The 16983-nt window shown below is 37.3% G+C and overlaps 2 protein-coding genes across 6 annotated transcripts; both read left to right on the forward strand.

Moving 5' to 3' along the window:
• On the forward strand, positions 1-6072 carry LOC103334850 (translation initiation factor 3 (IF-3) family protein). Its single transcript, XM_008237826.3, is given in 9 exon segments — positions 1-307; positions 655-736; positions 1373-1440; positions 1696-1794; positions 2733-2786; positions 3580-3648; positions 4913-4975; positions 5069-5164; positions 5167-6072. Coding segments are annotated over 9 exon segments (1347 nt in total). The 5' UTR covers positions 1-109; the 3' UTR covers positions 5785-6072.
• A 977-nt stretch (positions 6073-7049) lies between these two features.
• On the forward strand, positions 7050-16859 carry LOC103334919 (uncharacterized). Of its 5 annotated transcripts, XM_089055330.1 has the most exons (16): positions 7051-7266; positions 7790-8265; positions 8313-8462; positions 11319-11379; positions 11853-11934; positions 12041-12097; positions 12380-12435; positions 12975-13206; positions 13399-13482; positions 14130-14204; positions 14908-14991; positions 15634-15698; positions 15770-16025; positions 16112-16200; positions 16276-16390; positions 16501-16859. In XM_089055330.1, exons 2-16 carry the CDS (start codon positions 7860-7862, stop codon positions 16540-16542), a joined length of 1854 nt encoding a protein of 617 aa, XP_088911456.1. In that variant the 5' UTR covers positions 7051-7266; positions 7790-7859; the 3' UTR covers positions 16543-16859. The 5 variants fall into 5 exon arrangements, with proteins under 5 accessions (XP_088911453.1, XP_088911456.1, XP_088911452.1 ...); XM_089055327.1 differs by lacking the exon at positions 11319-11379 and adding an exon at positions 11588-11684 and having other exon boundaries at positions 7050-7266; positions 7790-8445; XM_089055328.1 differs by lacking the exons at positions 7051-7266; positions 7790-8265; positions 8313-8462 and adding exons at positions 10451-10571; positions 11588-11684 and having other exon boundaries at positions 10681-11390.
• Positions 16860-16983: the final 124 nt, after the last annotated feature.

The following is a 16983-nucleotide window of genomic DNA, read 5'->3' on the forward strand; positions in this document are numbered from 1 at the left end:
GAACCCACCTTGAATCCCATCCCCTGCTGACTAGGCTTCCTTTTTTGCTTCTCTCTCTCTCTCTCTCTGATCTCAATGCCACAATTGATATCTGAAACCAGAAAAAACGATGGCATTTTGGGGAAGAATCAGCCAGTCCAGGCTAAGGCAGTTGTCCCATCATTCCAAGACTATTCCTTATGCTGCTTTGCTCAACCCCACGGTTTCACATTCGAAAGCATGTGTTTCAGAAAATCCATATTTGATCTCTCACCGCGGACCAACTGATTTTGGCAGTAAAGTTAGATTCTTTGCTGCTCCAGTAAAGGTAATCATTTGGGCATGGCTATTTAATTATTTGGGTAATCAAATATTTTATATAAATCGTTTAGGGTTTGAATATTTTTTTTTGGGTTGATTTTATTTTGTGGGTTGTTTGGCTTATATGCTGCTATTTAGTAATGAGTTACGAAGACATGATTAAACTGAGGTGGCTATTGACATTATTTGTAGGCATTGTGAATTTGTTTTTCACTTTTTGGAGTGCCTCTGTTTTTGAAGTAGCATATTGAATTTGGGTTTCTGTTTGGGTGTGACTTGTGAGGCATTTGGTTCTTGATGATTTAGTAAAGCTGAGTGCTGTGTGGTTTTAATTCATGCATTGTTGATGTTTAGGGAAGTAGAAAGTTGGCCACGAATGTTCCACGATTGAATGAGAAGATTGAAGCTGAGTTTGTTAGACTTGTGATGGACGAAGGTATTATCTTTTATAAGTGATTAGAAGTTTATGAGTTTATGTCTATCACATGTGTTTAAGTTTTGGAATTGATATTAAGAAGTGATGCACGCAAACACTATATTATGTGTATGAGAAAATGATGGCAACAATGTAAAAATAAAAGGTTTTAGTTTGGATGTGAAAGCTGTTAAATGTTAAGGAAACTGATAGAAGGAAGCAAAAATGGCATTCCGGCCAAGTGGTGTTTTGCTGAAGATGTGAGTCGGTATTTAATATTATATAGGGGGCATGAAAAAAGAAAAGGAAAGAAAGTAAGAGAAGGAAAGGAGTATCAACAAGTTTTCTTACCATTGATGACAGAAAACTAAGAATTCCAGTTAATCACAGCTAGTCTTGTAAATTGGCGGTTTTAAGCTGCATACTTATTGGGAGAGAGATAACAAGTTTTGAGACTTTTAAGTCATTGTAAAACAGATGGAATGCTCTGGTAGGTACAGCTTGGAGGGCTCATGGGTATATGACTAAAGCCAAAGGAGAAGGAAATAAAAGAATCACTATGTTATGGGGTGGTTTCAATGAAATGATGAGCTGTTTTGGGGTGACGTATGAGTGTAATGGACCCTATTAGATGTCATTCTGATTATAAGTATGCAGGGCATTGTATTGTCTCAAGGAGTGAAGCTCTGGAACGCGCAAGGAAACTCGAGCTTGATTTAGTTGAGGTAAACTTGTTTAATCATGTAACCATGCCACTTTTTCTGTATATTAATGATTTTGTTTTTCTTTTCTCATATATTACTAAACAAGGGGGTTTTTTCACGTCACTTTCTCCTTCATTTTTGCTATGGTATTTTTAGTCCAGGATGCACACTCGTGTAATTGCGATGAATATCTGAATGGTTAACTTAAAATGGGAGTTATCAATTAGTTTACTTTTTGTATGGATTCATCAATTAATTTTGCTGTATTTTTTACAGGTTCAAGGCACGAGTAATCCTCCTGTTGTTAAAATCATGGATTTCCATAAAGAGAAGTACAAAAAAGTTGTAAGGGAGAAAGAGCGGATTAAAATCAAGGTAAGTTTGGTGTATATTTGTGCCTTTTGGCTTTGGTGTTGAAATGAAAAACCCTCACCAGTAGGAATTATTAAAAGATAAATCTAGTGAAACTCATTTACAAGGAATCAAGGTGGAGGTGTATCTCTCTCTCTCTCTCTCTCTCTCTCTCAACTATAAACTAATGCTTCAATTTTAAGATGGAAAGCTTTTAGAAAATTAGACTACCAGTATGAATTTGTCTTTACTGTGGTCACTCTGCACAACAATACACGTCAAAAAATGCAAACTAAGCGGTTGAGTTGGCTGAACAATGCAACACTGAGAGATGATGTGGTTTGAGCCATTTCTCGGTGCATTAGCTACACCTAGGCAGTTTATAGGGTTGTCAACTAGGTGATTTGAATGGCAGATTCTCAGTTCACAAGTTGTTAGGAAATTTAATAGAATAAAATGAAATTATTTTATCCGGGTATAGATTTGGATGAAAGTGTTGTGAATCAACATGGTGAAGTGCATTGCTTTCTTATTTTTATCCCTATTGCCTATAAGTCAGTTGGGTTTGGGGGAGAGCAAAATATCCCATATTTTCAATAATTTACAATTTGCTTCACTAATCTTATAATGGTCATGATGATGCTAAAAAAACAGGCATCAGATTGATAACATGGGCATGATAATTCCAATCTTTACTTTCTGTAGAGTTAAATGAGCATTAGACCTCGTATTTAATAGATGTAAGTATAGGACCGTAGTTTTAAGTTGTTCCTATTGAAAACCTATTGATGTAATATAAGTAAACTATATATGGTCCATGGTAGTCAATTCCTTCCCCCCCCCCTGTTTTTGTTTTTAGTCTTCCTCAGCCTTCCTGTGATGTCTTGGTAGAGTTCTTTGAAAAAAAAAATAGAAAAAAGAATGTGCTGATAATGTTTTAATCAGATTTTTAATCCATGCAGTCTGACAAGACCTTGCGATCAGAGTCTAAGGAAGTTAAATTCTCTCCAAAAACTGTAAGTTATATCTTTAGTGCACTGTTCTTCATTTCATTCCACCATCCATTTATACATCTTCAAGCCAATGTCATTATTCAGATTAAGGGAAAATTGAAAATATTTTGTAAAGAAGGGAATTCTCATCAATAACCGCAAAGATTATGAATTGAAAACTAGTCAAGGACTCAAAGAACTAAATGATAACATGGTTAAATATTATTTTGTTTTCTTCACTAACTCAGATTATCATGTTGCAATGGATTGCTATGTGAATTTATTTGTGGTGCCATTCTGGGTTTCCTGAGAATTTCAAATTTTATCTCCCTTTAATCTGTTCGCTCGGTTTTCTCTTTCCCACCCCTCCTTCTCCATGTGTAATTGTGTAATTTTTTGTATGTATCTACGAAAGGTGATTTATAGTAGAGCAATAGTTCCCCACCCGCGCGGGAATTCCATCCAGCGTTGAGCATCTGGAATGTTGGGTGTCATTGGTCAACTCACTAACCTAACTGTATGGGTTGCTTGGAGAATTTTTCATAGTATCTTCTGTATTTATAGGTAACTTTAAACAACAACTAAGTAAATGGTTTTTTCATGCTTTATATATCATGGTGTTCATTGCACCTGGGATATGTAATATTGGGTATGCCAGTCATCTTGCTGGCTGGACTATTTCTGGGTTTTCTCATTCTATTTTCGTTTTCATTTCTGGATGAATATGCTGATTATATTTCGAGTATCAATCTAGTAATTTTATGATTTAAAGCATTTTGGGGTGATGTTACAACATACATACCGCTTCTGAGTACAGGACGCAAAGGACCTAAGGATGAAAGCAGATATGGCGAAGAGATTTATGGAGAAAGGTTACCGAGTGAAGGTACTTATTCCATTCGATTAAATAGTTGTAATAATCAACGGATCCATAATTGTTATTGTTAGTACATGCTGTCATGAAATTATTAGTGTTTCCCTGGTAAAGGCATAGATAGTCACAGCTTGCTCCTCTCTTTCTCCCTAGTCTTCGCTGCAGCTTTCTTTTGTTTCTTACTGTCTTTTTCTTAGACTGCATGCACTCCTTGTGAACACTACAAATTGCTACTGTTACCTTTTGCATCAGAAAATTTCTATTTGACAATTCTATTAAGAATCTCACACCCTTCATTTGATCAACCAAAAAATACTCAAGATGGTCATTCACGCTATCTCCTTCACTATTATTCTAAATTTCCTGAAACCTCTGCATCAAACCTCAACTTTCTCTAACCTTTAGAACTTGAACTTGCAATCTTCTTAAAATTTTGCCTGCCCCTATGGACTTGTCTGCAGCATATGCAATCTGTCCGTGCTGCCTAACGTCAAGATAGGATTGATGTGAAACTGAATTTGCATAAATTTCTCAATGCTATGATTCAAATGATTGTATAGTCTCGAGGTTTACGGTTAAAAAGAAACACACTTGTATAGTTTTGGGGAAAGGACTGCCCAGTTATCTGTGGCCAACGTTGCTTTTGTTTTCAAATCTGTATTTTGGGCCAAGGGAGGGGCAGATGGTTGGAGTGGGTTGGCTAGTTTCTAGGAACTTTCTGCATTGGATGATGATTCTGTATGTACCACTCCCTTTAGTGCAGGAGTTCAAGTGAGCTTTTAGCATTGGGAGAGATAAATGTTGCAATATTTTCATGGAATTCATATTTGCTATGGTAGCTACTGGCTTCTATTCAGGTTATCCTCAAATTGTGTTGTGAAAATAGAGAATTACTTAGCTTGTTCATTCACGAATTCTGTTGATAGTGAACTATGAATGCCGGATGGGGTTTGTTTAGCTTAAACTTTAGACGTTATTTTAACACAACAAACTTTTGGAAGAGTTTATACGAACTTTGAGATCAATTTTGCCCTCTGAAAGGAATGCCAAAAGCTAGATCATAAGCCATCCTAGAACATACCGTATTCCTCACTAATTTATTTATTAGCCCATCTAGTTCATATGTATGCTTGACAAACGCCTTGTAGATTCATGGGATAAGTAGTGTTGTATTTCCACATACGTCTGTTTCATGGATCTATCCACAAAATCCTTCAATTAAAGTAATCAGAATTAACTAATATTTACCTAATTGTGTTCTACGTATCTGAAACAGTGTACTGCCACAGATGCTGAGGATAAGAACTTGGAAGCATTGTTTGCTCCTCTCACTGTGTTGGTATCGTCAGATACTCTTTTGTCATTGTTTTGTATTCATTACTGTTTGTCTTCCTTTTTTCCTCCCACTCTTAACTGTAGCGACCATTTGCAGATAGAAGATGTAGCTCTCATTGAGTGGGAGCCGACGCGGGGAAAAGGAAAAGAGGCATATATAATCGTCAGGCATAGGAAGTTTGGCCCATCAAAGGGGCTGGAAAGAAAACGAAGACTGAAGAAGAAACTACCACTGATGTTCAAATGAAGGGTAGTGATGATGCAAATGCTACTACTTCACAGCGTGATATTCGGATAAATACGGTGCCTCAAAAAGCTTCATCGCAGTCAGATATTAGTGATTCAGGCTTATTGCATGCCACACCTACCAGAGCACACACAGTTCCACTGCCCCCACGAGAATCTTATGACGGGACTCAAAATAGGTACAGAAACGATCCAAGGAATCCTTTTCCACCAAGAGGAATGGATAATAGGCGCCCTGAAATGAGAGAACCGAGGCAAGCTCAGACCAATGCACCTGTATTTAGAAACTCGACGCCTCCTCCTAATGATATCCCCAAGCAAGAACCATCGAGTCCTAGCGCTCCCCGTACTACGGGACCTGGTTATGGGATCTTTAGCAATCAAAAAGGTAATGCTCCTCCTAGACATGGTGTAACGGAGAGGGTCCCAGCAAATTCAAACTCACCCAGTTCAAGACCTGATAGTAGCCAAAGACCAGGCGCAGGCATTGATAAGGTTGGCGGATTCGGGATCTTCAGTAGAGAAAGCTCTGGTGAGAGCCCAAACAGGACATTTAAGCCGAACTAAGGATGCTGAAATAATATTTAATATGTTATGATGATTTTTCAGAAATATCTTACTGTATGGTGCTTGCGATAATTAGTCATTGTGTTCACCAATTATTTTGAGATGACCATAGAATTGATTTCTCCTTCAAATTCAAGTTTTTCTGCCTTGGATTGAAGGGGTCAAACGAATGTTCATCTGTCTAGAATTTTTATTTACTTCGCTTAGTAAGCATATTTTGCTATGGTTTTGGTATCCTGTCGGTCTGTAAACAACATTCTAAAGATTGCACGTTTATTTTTTCTGTAAGCTTTAGAGATGGCCAGTGTTCGAAAAATCAACCTAAGCGGCGCCTAGGTGCTAGGCGGGAGGACACCACCGCAATTTCACCCTAATCATTAGGCCGTGCCTAGGCAGGTCGGGTGGTTGCTTCTCTACTAGTGAGAGAGGAGAGACAATGGAGTTAGAGAGAGATGGGAGGTGATGGAGGAGGAGAGCTAAGAGATAAGTGAGGATACGGTTCGTCCAAGAAAAAGGTGAAGATAGGGCTAGTGAAACGATGTGTTTCACTTATGGGCTTGGGCCCATTTACTAAAACATAACCTAATTATATTAGCCCATATGCTAAAACATAACCTAATTGTGTTTTTATGTCAATCCTCTGATTTATATCAAAGTATATATCATATGACTCACATATATGCATTCGTTAATATTAATTTTGGTATAAATTTATAATACAAAATAATATTTTTTATTATCAAGAAACGCCTAGGCGCCCACATAGGTCTCGATTACTCCTCTAGACATGTTATATAGTTTTGGTACTGCATTTAAAATTAGAGAGTTTCACTAAAACACCCAAAATGGGGGTTGAAATTATAAAAAAACCCAAGCACTGTTTAAACATATAAACACACCCAAAACCCATCATTACACACACTCAAAACCCATTTATAAACACACCCAAAAAGTTGACTTTGTGGTTGATTTTGAGTGTGTTTCTATGTTTAAATAGTGCTTGAATTTTTTTATAAATACATGTCTAGGATTGAATTTATTTATAAATTTGTATTAAAAGTTATAGTCTCATAAAAAAAACCCCAAAGAATTGAAAATGGGATCAAGAAAATTGGAGGACCAACGGACCCTTATGCTTTTTTACATAGTGGATCCAAATCCATGTTGTGTTACTCACCCAATTCAAAGCTCCGGACCCGGTTAAAACAGGCCAACCCACTCGGGCCGGGTCATATATATGACGTGCCGCCCAAGTGGTCAGCCCTCACAGTGCACTCACTTAAGCCCTAGCGCGAGCCCGAGACACAAACAGAGAGTGCAACACCACCATTAATCTCCAACTGTCAGCGCTCTCAATTTCAAGCTCGGACTTCAAACGCATATTCAGCTCTTCTTTGTCTACGTCTCCAATTCAACTGGTTCTTCTTGCCCGTCGTTCTCGTTCTTATTCTTCTTCTTGTTTCTACTCGTAGCTCACTGGAGGTAAAGATTTCAAGCTCGCACAAAAACCTAAAACCTTGTTTGGTTGTTAATGAATTTTGGGTTGGGAGATAATACAAGGAAAATTTGGACTGCTCTTTTAGGTTTCCTGCTGTTTTGCGAAGCTGTAAAAAGCAGCTGATTTGACTGTATTTTACGAACTAGGTCTTGGGTTTAGTTGATTTGTGTCCTTTTCACTCTGGTTATAGGGTTTCGGGATTGGTAATGCATTTAAACTGAGGTAAAATAATGGTTTTGGTTACTGAGTTGTTGGAGGTAAAATAAATCTGGTATTTAGATGAATTATAGTTTAAGAGAACTCAGTTTATGGGAGATTTATGTTTTTAATCTTGTTTTTTGGGTTTGTATCACCTACATTTAGAAGCTAGGTGTTTGTGGATACTTGAAAATACAAAAGCTCTAGAGTTTGAAAGGCTTTGAATTTGGTTTACTTTCTGCAAAATGCAGGCTTAGTACTTATAAACTCATTGCTCTGTTTATTTATTTTTTGGGCAAATGGTTGCAGATATCAGAAGCATTAAGGTCTATCTGTGAGGTTGTTTTTTGCTGCGTTGTTTGATTAGAAGAAAGGTTTAATGGATTTCGACGAGTATGAGTATTTAGAGAAAACGGTTGAAAATCCGGAACCCCAGAAAGCAAAGGAAACTGCAAATGGTGGTGAGGAAACTCTGAAATCTGGAGAGAAAGGTCGCAGTCGAAGTTCAAAACATAAGAGTGATGAGAAAGGTCATGATGAGGAACGTCACTCAAAGCGTTCAAAATCTGGAGATGACTCACGTGAACATGATCATGATCAGCACAGAGAGAGGGGATCTTCTCGTCATCGCTCACGGTCAAGAGAAGTAGAAAAGGATCGCCACAGGAGTAGCCGGGAACACAGAGGTAGGGAGGAGAGGGAAAGGGAGGAAAGAAATGGAAGGGAGAGAGACAGGGACAGAGACAAAGAGCGGGATCCCGATCGAGCTAGAGACAGGAGAGAACGTGACCGTGAGGGTGACAAGGAGGACAAGGACCGGGAGAAGGAGAAGAGCGATCACGCCGAAGTAGGAGTCATTCAGAAAGGCATCGAAGTGATCGGGATGAAAGAGAGAGGAGCCGGGATGTGGAGCATAAAGAAAGAGATAAGGAGAAGGATTTAAGGGAGCGGGAAAAAGAAAGCAGGTATTCTTTAGATTTATATTGTTTGGCTTTTTGGCTGTCAAATTCTTATTTAGACTGCATAGTTTGTGTTTGGACCACTATCCTTTTTAGCACACTAGCATAAGTGACCATCCACTGGATTAATCATTTAAAGTTTGATCAGATAGCAAGTCATTGTACTGCATATTAATACCTCAAAGTATCTGCAATGGAACAAAATTTGGTCAATGAGTTTTGCTGTATGGAAAGTTCATTGGCTTCTTGAGTGAAAACAGATTAATTAATCCATCTTAAGATAATATTTTCTGACATTTTGTGATGCTTCGTTGTTTTTCTCTTCTAAACTTGGACTGGATGACAGTAATTGTACTTTCAGAGGTATGAGAGAATGACACTGTTTCTCACTGCTTTACTTTCGGGGAGTGTGGATATCTATTATTAGCTATTGTTGTGTGCATATTTCTCTTTGTTCTCAATAGATTTAAACTATAGTTCTCGTGAAAGAGGTATTGCTGCCCTTTTAAAGTTAGTAACACACAGGAAACATATTTATTTTTGGTTTTGCATTTAAAGGACAACGCTTGGAATGATGCATCAACACCCTTCTATTTTATGAAATCAGGGTGAGATATTGTAGTTTTAGCAGTTAAAGAGTATATTATGCTTTTAGTTAGGGATCAACAAATACTTAAGAGTGGTAAGCCTATATATGTTTAGATGAAAAACAGACCTCTAAGTATGTCTGATGCTGAGTTATGTACTTCTGGAATGTCTTGGACAGTGTGAGCAAACTCTGTTCTTGGTTGATTGAATTTATGATTCATGGACCAGGCACTCTTCCAAAAGTAATGGTGGAAATAATTTGTGTAAATCTGTTGGTGAGGCTGCAGAGGCATTTACTGAGAATCCTTTGTCAGGATTTTGTTTGTGCAGTTTCAGTTGGCATGTGTGTGTATATGCGGCATATGCAAATGGGTAGTTTTCCCACAGGAGATAATTCGTGGGTTTCATAGGTGTTAACTGTGACAGGGGTATGTTAATTATTTTGTTTCCAGCTTTTCTCTCTCATTTGTACTTTCCATTTAGAAAGGGGGCAATTTTGGTTTGGGTGACCGATTGTGTTGCTATGTGCACTTTAATGTCAATGTGACAATTCGGAAAAAGGGCAGATGGTTAGGGTGGTGGTGTTTCTTTGTTATATGCTATATTCTTCTCTTTGTGGTGTCTCAGTGTCATCACTACCTATGTAAAACAAGAATTGTTTTTTTGGTTGTCATGAAGGCTATATTTGGGCTTCAGGCAAAACTAATGTGAAATTGCTAAATATGGTGAGTACTTGGTAGCCCCCCTTCTCTCTCTTTCCCTCTCTCTGTGAATATGCCTTGTTTGGTCATGCTTTACTTTTCTGGGTGGTAGTTGATGTAGGATTTTCTAGCTGGAAGTTGATTTAAGTTTTTTGGTCTCGATGTCTCTAGAACTGGAAGGCTGGCGAGTTGGTTTGAAATTATAGTATTGATAAGGACCTTGTGGATAATTTATCCGAAAAAAGAGTATCCTTTACATTACAGTAACTATTTAAGTCGATGGAGACTTTGTATGCAGAAATATAGTGGCATGTGTCCAATTGTTGCAACTCAAAAATTTTTTGGTTGCTAAGTGGTAAACTCACTTGATAGTGAACCAATTGTGTGCTTATTTCAAGTCTCCAATTCCCCAACAGTTTCCTGTTTGGTTTTTATGTTTATCCAGTCTGATTTGACATTGGTTCTCTGCTGGGTGTGGAAGTGTATCCACTTTGAACATAAACTCACCTTTTCTGTGCCATAGATTGTTATTATTGTTGTTATATATATTTTTTTCAGTGTCAAATTTTTTCCACCCAAGTACTTTTTAAGATTGGATAAGTGGGTTCATGCTATTGTTTAATTGAATATTCACAGTTAGTGATACTTAAGCTTCATAAGTTACTTCTATTAACAGCCTTAGAAATTCTGAATATTGAACACTAGATTCTGGGAACTCGCAGATATGCTAGAGCAATCTTCAGATGGTCTTTCTGGCAATTGGGCCAGGCACAGCTCAGGTCATGGGTCTTAAATGTTTCTTCTAAACTTTCTGGACTCTATTTAGAAGCTTGCAATGCAAGAGTGAGGGTTCAATGTTGGAGTTTTGATCGCGGTGGTGATGTCATGTTTTGCTTTTACGTTATCCTCCCCCTCTGAACTCAGTTGCTTAATTATATTTATTCTGTTGCAGAAATGCTGGTGGGGGAGTGATGGGCTTTGCTTAGAGAAGCACCTGATCTTCTGATGCTTGTGGGAAATTCAGTGTTCAGTGGTTACAAGATTGGCTGTTATTTTCTTGTAGTATATATATATATATATATAATTTAATTTTAACGTGATTGATTGCTTGCCCGTAGTGTTTAGGTTATAGATGACCCTCTGCAACCTTTGGAAGTTGTTTTTTGTGATCGTTGGGTCTGGAGAGGACTTTTGTGGTTCTCCCTTGCAAGCTTAGATATCTGCTACTATTTAGCCTAATGTGTCTGTGTATAGGTACAAACATGCATGCATCCTTAAATATGTATGTACGTACACATAAATTAATACATATATATACTCACCTGCAAGCTTTTATTCCCATAATGAGAAACTTATGCAGATTGCTCATCTTAGAGGTCTCACCTTAAGATCAATATTGTGTTCTATATTTGCAAGCTTTCTTATTGAGAATCATAGTTATAACACTCGCATCATTTTAACGTTATGTTTTGGTGTGACTGTGCAAATAGATATAGTCTGTGTTTTTAGTTTATAGGTATCATTTTGTTCTGTATGTTTGTGATTCTTTCACTGGAATAAAACTTCTAACAGGTTCCAGATAATTGCAACTAGGTCCTTTGGTACTGCCATCCATACAACTTGATGATGCTGTTTCATTTAACATTATATTGCTTATATAAGGTACAAAATCTGTTGTTAGTCCATCCTATGAAGTTGGATTGCATACATTACCTGCTTAGAATCAATGTTCCCATTTCACCTAATTGCCATAATGTACTCCAGATTGGTTCTATTTATGATTACGATAACAAAGGCTCTTATGGTCACCATCTACATACATTGGCAATTTCATTTTAACTTTGTGTAGTTCCCTGCAGAACTATGATTCATGGGTTCAGCCTTTACTCACTATTGGAGAAAAATTTGCTGCCATTTTGGAAATACTCTTTTATTCCTTTCTGTTTATCATTTAAGGTTGTTTTCTTTGCCAAATTGAGAGATTTTATCCATTTTGAGGATCCAAGGATATTCTATGTTTGATCTATACATGTGTTGTCTTGACATGTTCTCCCCTGGATTCATTTATTAATGTTTTGTCAATAATATTACAATTGTTGTCAATTTTTGGTTTCTCTTTTGCAGAAGACATAAAGACAAGAAGGAAGAAGTGACAGAACCAGAGGCTGATCCTGAAAGAGATCAGAGGACGGTATTTGCTTATCAGGTAAAGCAAATATGTTGGTGCATGCATTCTATGGTGTTATCTTGAACTTTCTATCTTTCACATTCTCATATCTTAACTATTAAGATATGGTGAACAACTTTGACAGATTTGTCTGAAGGCAGATGAAAGAGATGTATACGAGTTCTTCTCAAGGGCTGGCAAGGTTTGTACGTTTCTCGTTTATTTATCTCATGTTCATTTAACAAATCATAGAGGATGGTGGATAAATATCTTAAACTATTTAGCTAAAAGGGACTTCTTGATATAAATGCATTATATTTTCACCTTCTACTCTCAAGGGCACCCTAACACTATCTGATGCAATGCTTCAACTAAACCAAATACTGGAAACCCATAACGTTTTCCATTAAGTTCTTCTGTGGATGTAATTGTTAGTATATTTCTATGATTGTCTCTCTAATAGCTCTGAATTGTGTATTTTTAGGTCCGCGATGTACGCCTCATTATGGATCGCAATTCAAGACGTTCTAAGGGAGTTGGGTAAGTTTTTCTTATGTCTTGGTAACAAAATCTTTGGATGGTTGTTAACAGAAGGTTCACTTTAACAATTACCCATTATGCAATGGTAGCGTTTAAGATGATGTGAGAGTCTTAAATTATCCGGTTGTTAATGAAAAAGTTTATATGGTTGTGTTGACAAGAAACCAAAGATTTCATTCTAAGGTTCAAATAAGACTATCCTTTTAATGTCGCTTGGTCATTTTTGGAATGGTTGGCAGTTCCTGCTTCCTTCTTGATGGCTGCATCTTCCTTGTTCCAACGTTTTCTTGTGCAGTATGAAGAATCATCACATCATTTACAATGTTCAAAATTTGCACCATCATCTTAGAAAGTTTACGATGATATTGATCGCCTTTGTACTAAAAGCAGTACATATAGTATATACTATAGGTTATTCTAGTTGGTCAAGATGATCAGATATATCATATAGGACATTTTTCTTTCCCCATTTTGAACTATGTGTGAATGTGGCAATTGGTTTTTGATTATCCAAGTGTCTAATGTTGTCTAGTTTGTAGGTATATTGAGTTTTATGATGCAATGTCGGTACCTATGGCGATTGCACTTTCTGGTCAGCCTCTTCTTGGTCAACCAGTGATGGTGAAGCCATCAGAGGCTGAGAAGAATCTGGTTCAATCAACATCTGTGGTTAGCGGACCAGGTGGGATGATAGGCCCATATTCTGGCGGAGCTAGAAGGCTGTATGTTGGAAATCTCCATACCAATATAAAAGAAGACGATCTTCGCCAGGTGAGTACTTTTCTGACACAGATCTAATGTTGGCATCAGATAATGTACATAATCAAGCTTGCTGTTGGTTATGTAAATTTTTTTTTGGTTGCTTTTGAGCACTTCTGTTCACGGTTTCCTAATTTCGTCTTTGTAATTGTGAATATGTTTTGCATTTTGACTTTCACCCTTTAATATGTGATATATATGCAGGTTTTTGGAGCATTTGGTCCTGTAGAACTGGTTCAGTTACCTGTTGACGAAACTAACAACTGCAAAGGTTTTGGATTTGTGCAGGTCTGTTTGACTACAACTTTCAACTTAAGCAGCCTGGATATAGAATAAATATATAAATGTTTGCATGCAGCTAGTTATATTAAGCCAAAGGTCAACCAACAAGCAATCCATAACATGGTTTAATTAAAACTTCAAAGACTGTTGGCATCCTTCAGTTCTGTTATTTATTTATATTTATTTTCAAGTCCAAATCCATGTAGGGGAAATTTATTAAAGGAAAGAAAAAGAAAACTGTCAACTGCCGGTTCGTTGTAGCTTGAGTTGGAATTTGAAATTGACTCCAAACAAATGCACACCTTTTCTTGATTGGGTCTTCTACTGCACCAGAATTTAAAAAGAATCTAGTGTATTGTCTTTCAAGTTTCTTCCCAACTCAAACTGAGAAGAGTGGGCACCAACAACTTCCAACTGCCAAATCCTTAGCTAGGTGCGGGCATGGGTTGGGTTAAGGGTCAACCCATCATACAGTTTCAGGTTACAATATTTTAAAACCTGAAGGGCCAATGAAATCAAGCTGGGTTGGCGATGTATTTTTTCCCTTCCTTTTAGTTCAATTCCATTCCAGTTGTTCTTATCAGATGCTGGATATGATTCCTTGTAATTGTATTGAATAAATCAAACTCATTGAATCAGTTACTTGCTTGCAGTTCTCACGTCTTGAAGATGCTAGAAATGCACTGAGTTTGAATGGACAATTGGAGATTGCAGGTCGACTTATTAAGGTAATGGCACTTTACTATATTGTTATTATATTTCTTCCTCCAGAAATATGCTTGCAGTGTGTACTCTTTCCAAGTTCATCAATTAGGTTGTGTGTGTTACTGGTATGTTAGTTCCTCTGGTTAATTTGGCGATGCTTTTTTGACATGGCATGTATTTATTTGATTGTTGGAATTTTCTGTTGCTGACTCTGTTCAGCCTTTCATTGTCCAAATGGATTATATAGTGTGATCACTGTAAGGTAGCAAAACCCAGCAGGCCTACTGTGCAATAGTGCATGAGCTGTGGTTTTTGTTAATGCGCACATTGAGTAGCACGTAGTTGATGTGGTGAACTTCTCATAATGTGCAGATTGTTGTAGCACGTAATTTTACCGATAACTACAAGCACTAGTTGATGATACTATTAGTATCATGGTCTTAAATAGTTATTGTGGTATTTCCGGAATAGAAGCCGTTTTGCTTTTGTGTTTTGAAATATTTGAATGTGTTGTGGCGATGTGTCACCAACTGCTATCATTCTGAGACTTATAGGGTGGATCAGAGTTGCCACTTAGAATGATGTTTTAGATTCAGGTTTTCAGAAGTCGTTGCATTGTTACATAATTGTGCATCCTTATGGTTTCCCAAACGGATGATTTTGCTTAAAACCATATATTAAGTAATTTGGGAGTTCATCTACCCGTGTCCTCATTTTTCTATTTAGGTGTCAGCTGTTACAGACCAAGCTGGAATGCAAGATCTTGGAGCAAATGCCGGTGATTTTGATGACGATGAAGGTGGTGGCTTGGTGAGTAAGATCTTTCCTTTTATTTTCTATTAACACAAAGAATTTGTGGACTGATATGATTGCTAAGAACTGTTTGCTCTGGCTGAGTAATATCTGGGAATAATTGTTGGAAGCTGCTGCTGCTCCATTGCTTTTAAGCTTTTTTGCTGCTTGATGCTTATGGTATCTATAGTTGGTTCGATTGGCTTAGTATCTTTTGTGTTTATTGTTCTATTATTTATTTGAGTAGATATATATTTCTTACTTCTTAAATGATTAGAGTTCATTCTCCTAGGTGAAAAATGAGGTCAAAAAATAATTTGAACTACCATCTCTTGCACTCCTGCCAGCTTTTTAACCTTTGATATTGGAAAGATTGCTCATTTAAGATTGTTTTTTTTTGCTAGCAGATTATTGAAGTTGAGCTTGATAATTCAAAATAACATAGCATCCATGAATTTTGTAATCATTTTACTGGTTTCGGCACTTATCCCTCCCTTTTGCTTTAACTAGTAAGATATGCATCGTCTCTCAAGGCATTGCAGACATCAGCACTGCAAAGCCAAGGGTGATAGTTTGGCATAGAAAGAGTGTCTGCACTGCATAATTTTTGTTGTTGACCTGAGTGAAGGTGATTGACGTATTGTTTTATTAATCTTACAGTCATTGAATGCCCGCTCTCGGGCAATTCTCATGCAGAAATTGGATCGCAGTGGCTCTGGATCAGGGTTGGTATTTTCTGAGCACTTTATTCTATTTTGAATTGTTTTAGTTGGTCTTAAATTGGCTTTGTATGCAGTATTGCTGGTCCCCTAGGCACTCCTGCTGTCAATAGCCCTGGTGTTTCTCTACCAATGGCACTACCAACGGCACCACTCCTGGGAGCTGCACCAGTGGTTTCTCCTCTTGTTCCACCCATCACCGCTGTTCCTGGTATTGCTGGACTTGGTGTTGCTGGTCTTCAAATTCCTACTGCTACTCTTCCTTCTATAGATACAATTGGTGTTCCAAGCGAATGTTTACTGTTGAAAAATATGTTTGATCCGGCAGTTGAGGTTGGTGGTGGATTCTTCTGATACTGAGAGATTTTCTTCATTCCCTTGGTGGTTATATTATATAATTTGTCTTCCTTTTTGAGCAGACGGAACCAAACTTTGACTTGGACATTAAAGAAGATGTTCAGGAGGAGTGTTCAAAATACGGGAATTTGAGGCATATCTTTGTAGACAAGTAAGTTTGTTCGCATTAGTTATGTTGTCCTTTGTCTCTTGCACATGTCTGACTTGCATTCATGTCAATGAGCAGGAATACCGCTGGTCATGTGTACTTACGATTCGAGAACACACAAGCTGCGATAAATGCTCGGCATGTTCTCCATGGAAGATGGTTTGCCGGAAAGATGATTGAGGCAACGTTCATGGTACTTACATATGTTTGTGACTCTATATATATATATATATATATATATATATATATATATATTTCATTTTGGAACATCTCGTTTAAAAAAATATATTTTCATCTTTGCAGTTGCCCCAGAACTATGAGGCTAAATTCCCGGAAAGCAGATAGGATTATTATATGCAGTATTGGAAATGTAGAAAATGTAGCTGGTAATGCCTGTTGGTGGTTAGCCTTTTGGGTCCAATTTTCATGTGAGAGAGTATTTAATGAATTATCCTCAGGGCTTTTTGTGTGAGAAGAAAGAATGTCACGCTCAGTTCAGCATTTGGAATTTGTTGATGGGTCAAAAGTTAGATGTACATCAACTTGAAATTTTTACCGCCAGGGTGCCATGTGAATTTACAGTTACAGATATGGGTTTGTAGACTTATTGATGTTCTCATTTGTCAACAACTTTCAATGTTATAATATTTGTCTGCACTAAACTGCCTCATAGAAGGATTTCATATATTTGCAAGATTCATCTCACCTGAACTACAAATTGTGTTTTGTCAGAACTTGAAAAAATTCAACGCAATTTCTTTTACGCATTTACCTTCAAATTTAAAT

Source organism: Prunus mume, linkage group LG6 (genome assembly GCF_029339155.1).
Source record: "Prunus mume cultivar Tortuosa linkage group LG6, ASM2933915v1, whole genome shotgun sequence".
NCBI lineage: Eukaryota > Viridiplantae > Streptophyta > Magnoliopsida > Rosales > Rosaceae > Prunus > Prunus mume.

Coding starts and splice junctions, on each gene's coding strand:
- LOC103334919 (XM_089055330.1), top strand. CDS start 7,860: ATGGATTTCGACGAGTATGAGTATTTAGAGAAAACGGTTGAAAATCCG. Junction 12,098..12,379: donor TCTTCTCAAGGGCTGGCAAG/GTTTGTACGTTT, acceptor GTGTATTTTTAG/GTCCGCGATGTACGCCTCAT. Junction 16,391..16,500: donor TGATTGAGGCAACGTTCATG/GTACTTACATAT, acceptor TCATCTTTGCAG/TTGCCCCAGAACTATGAGGC.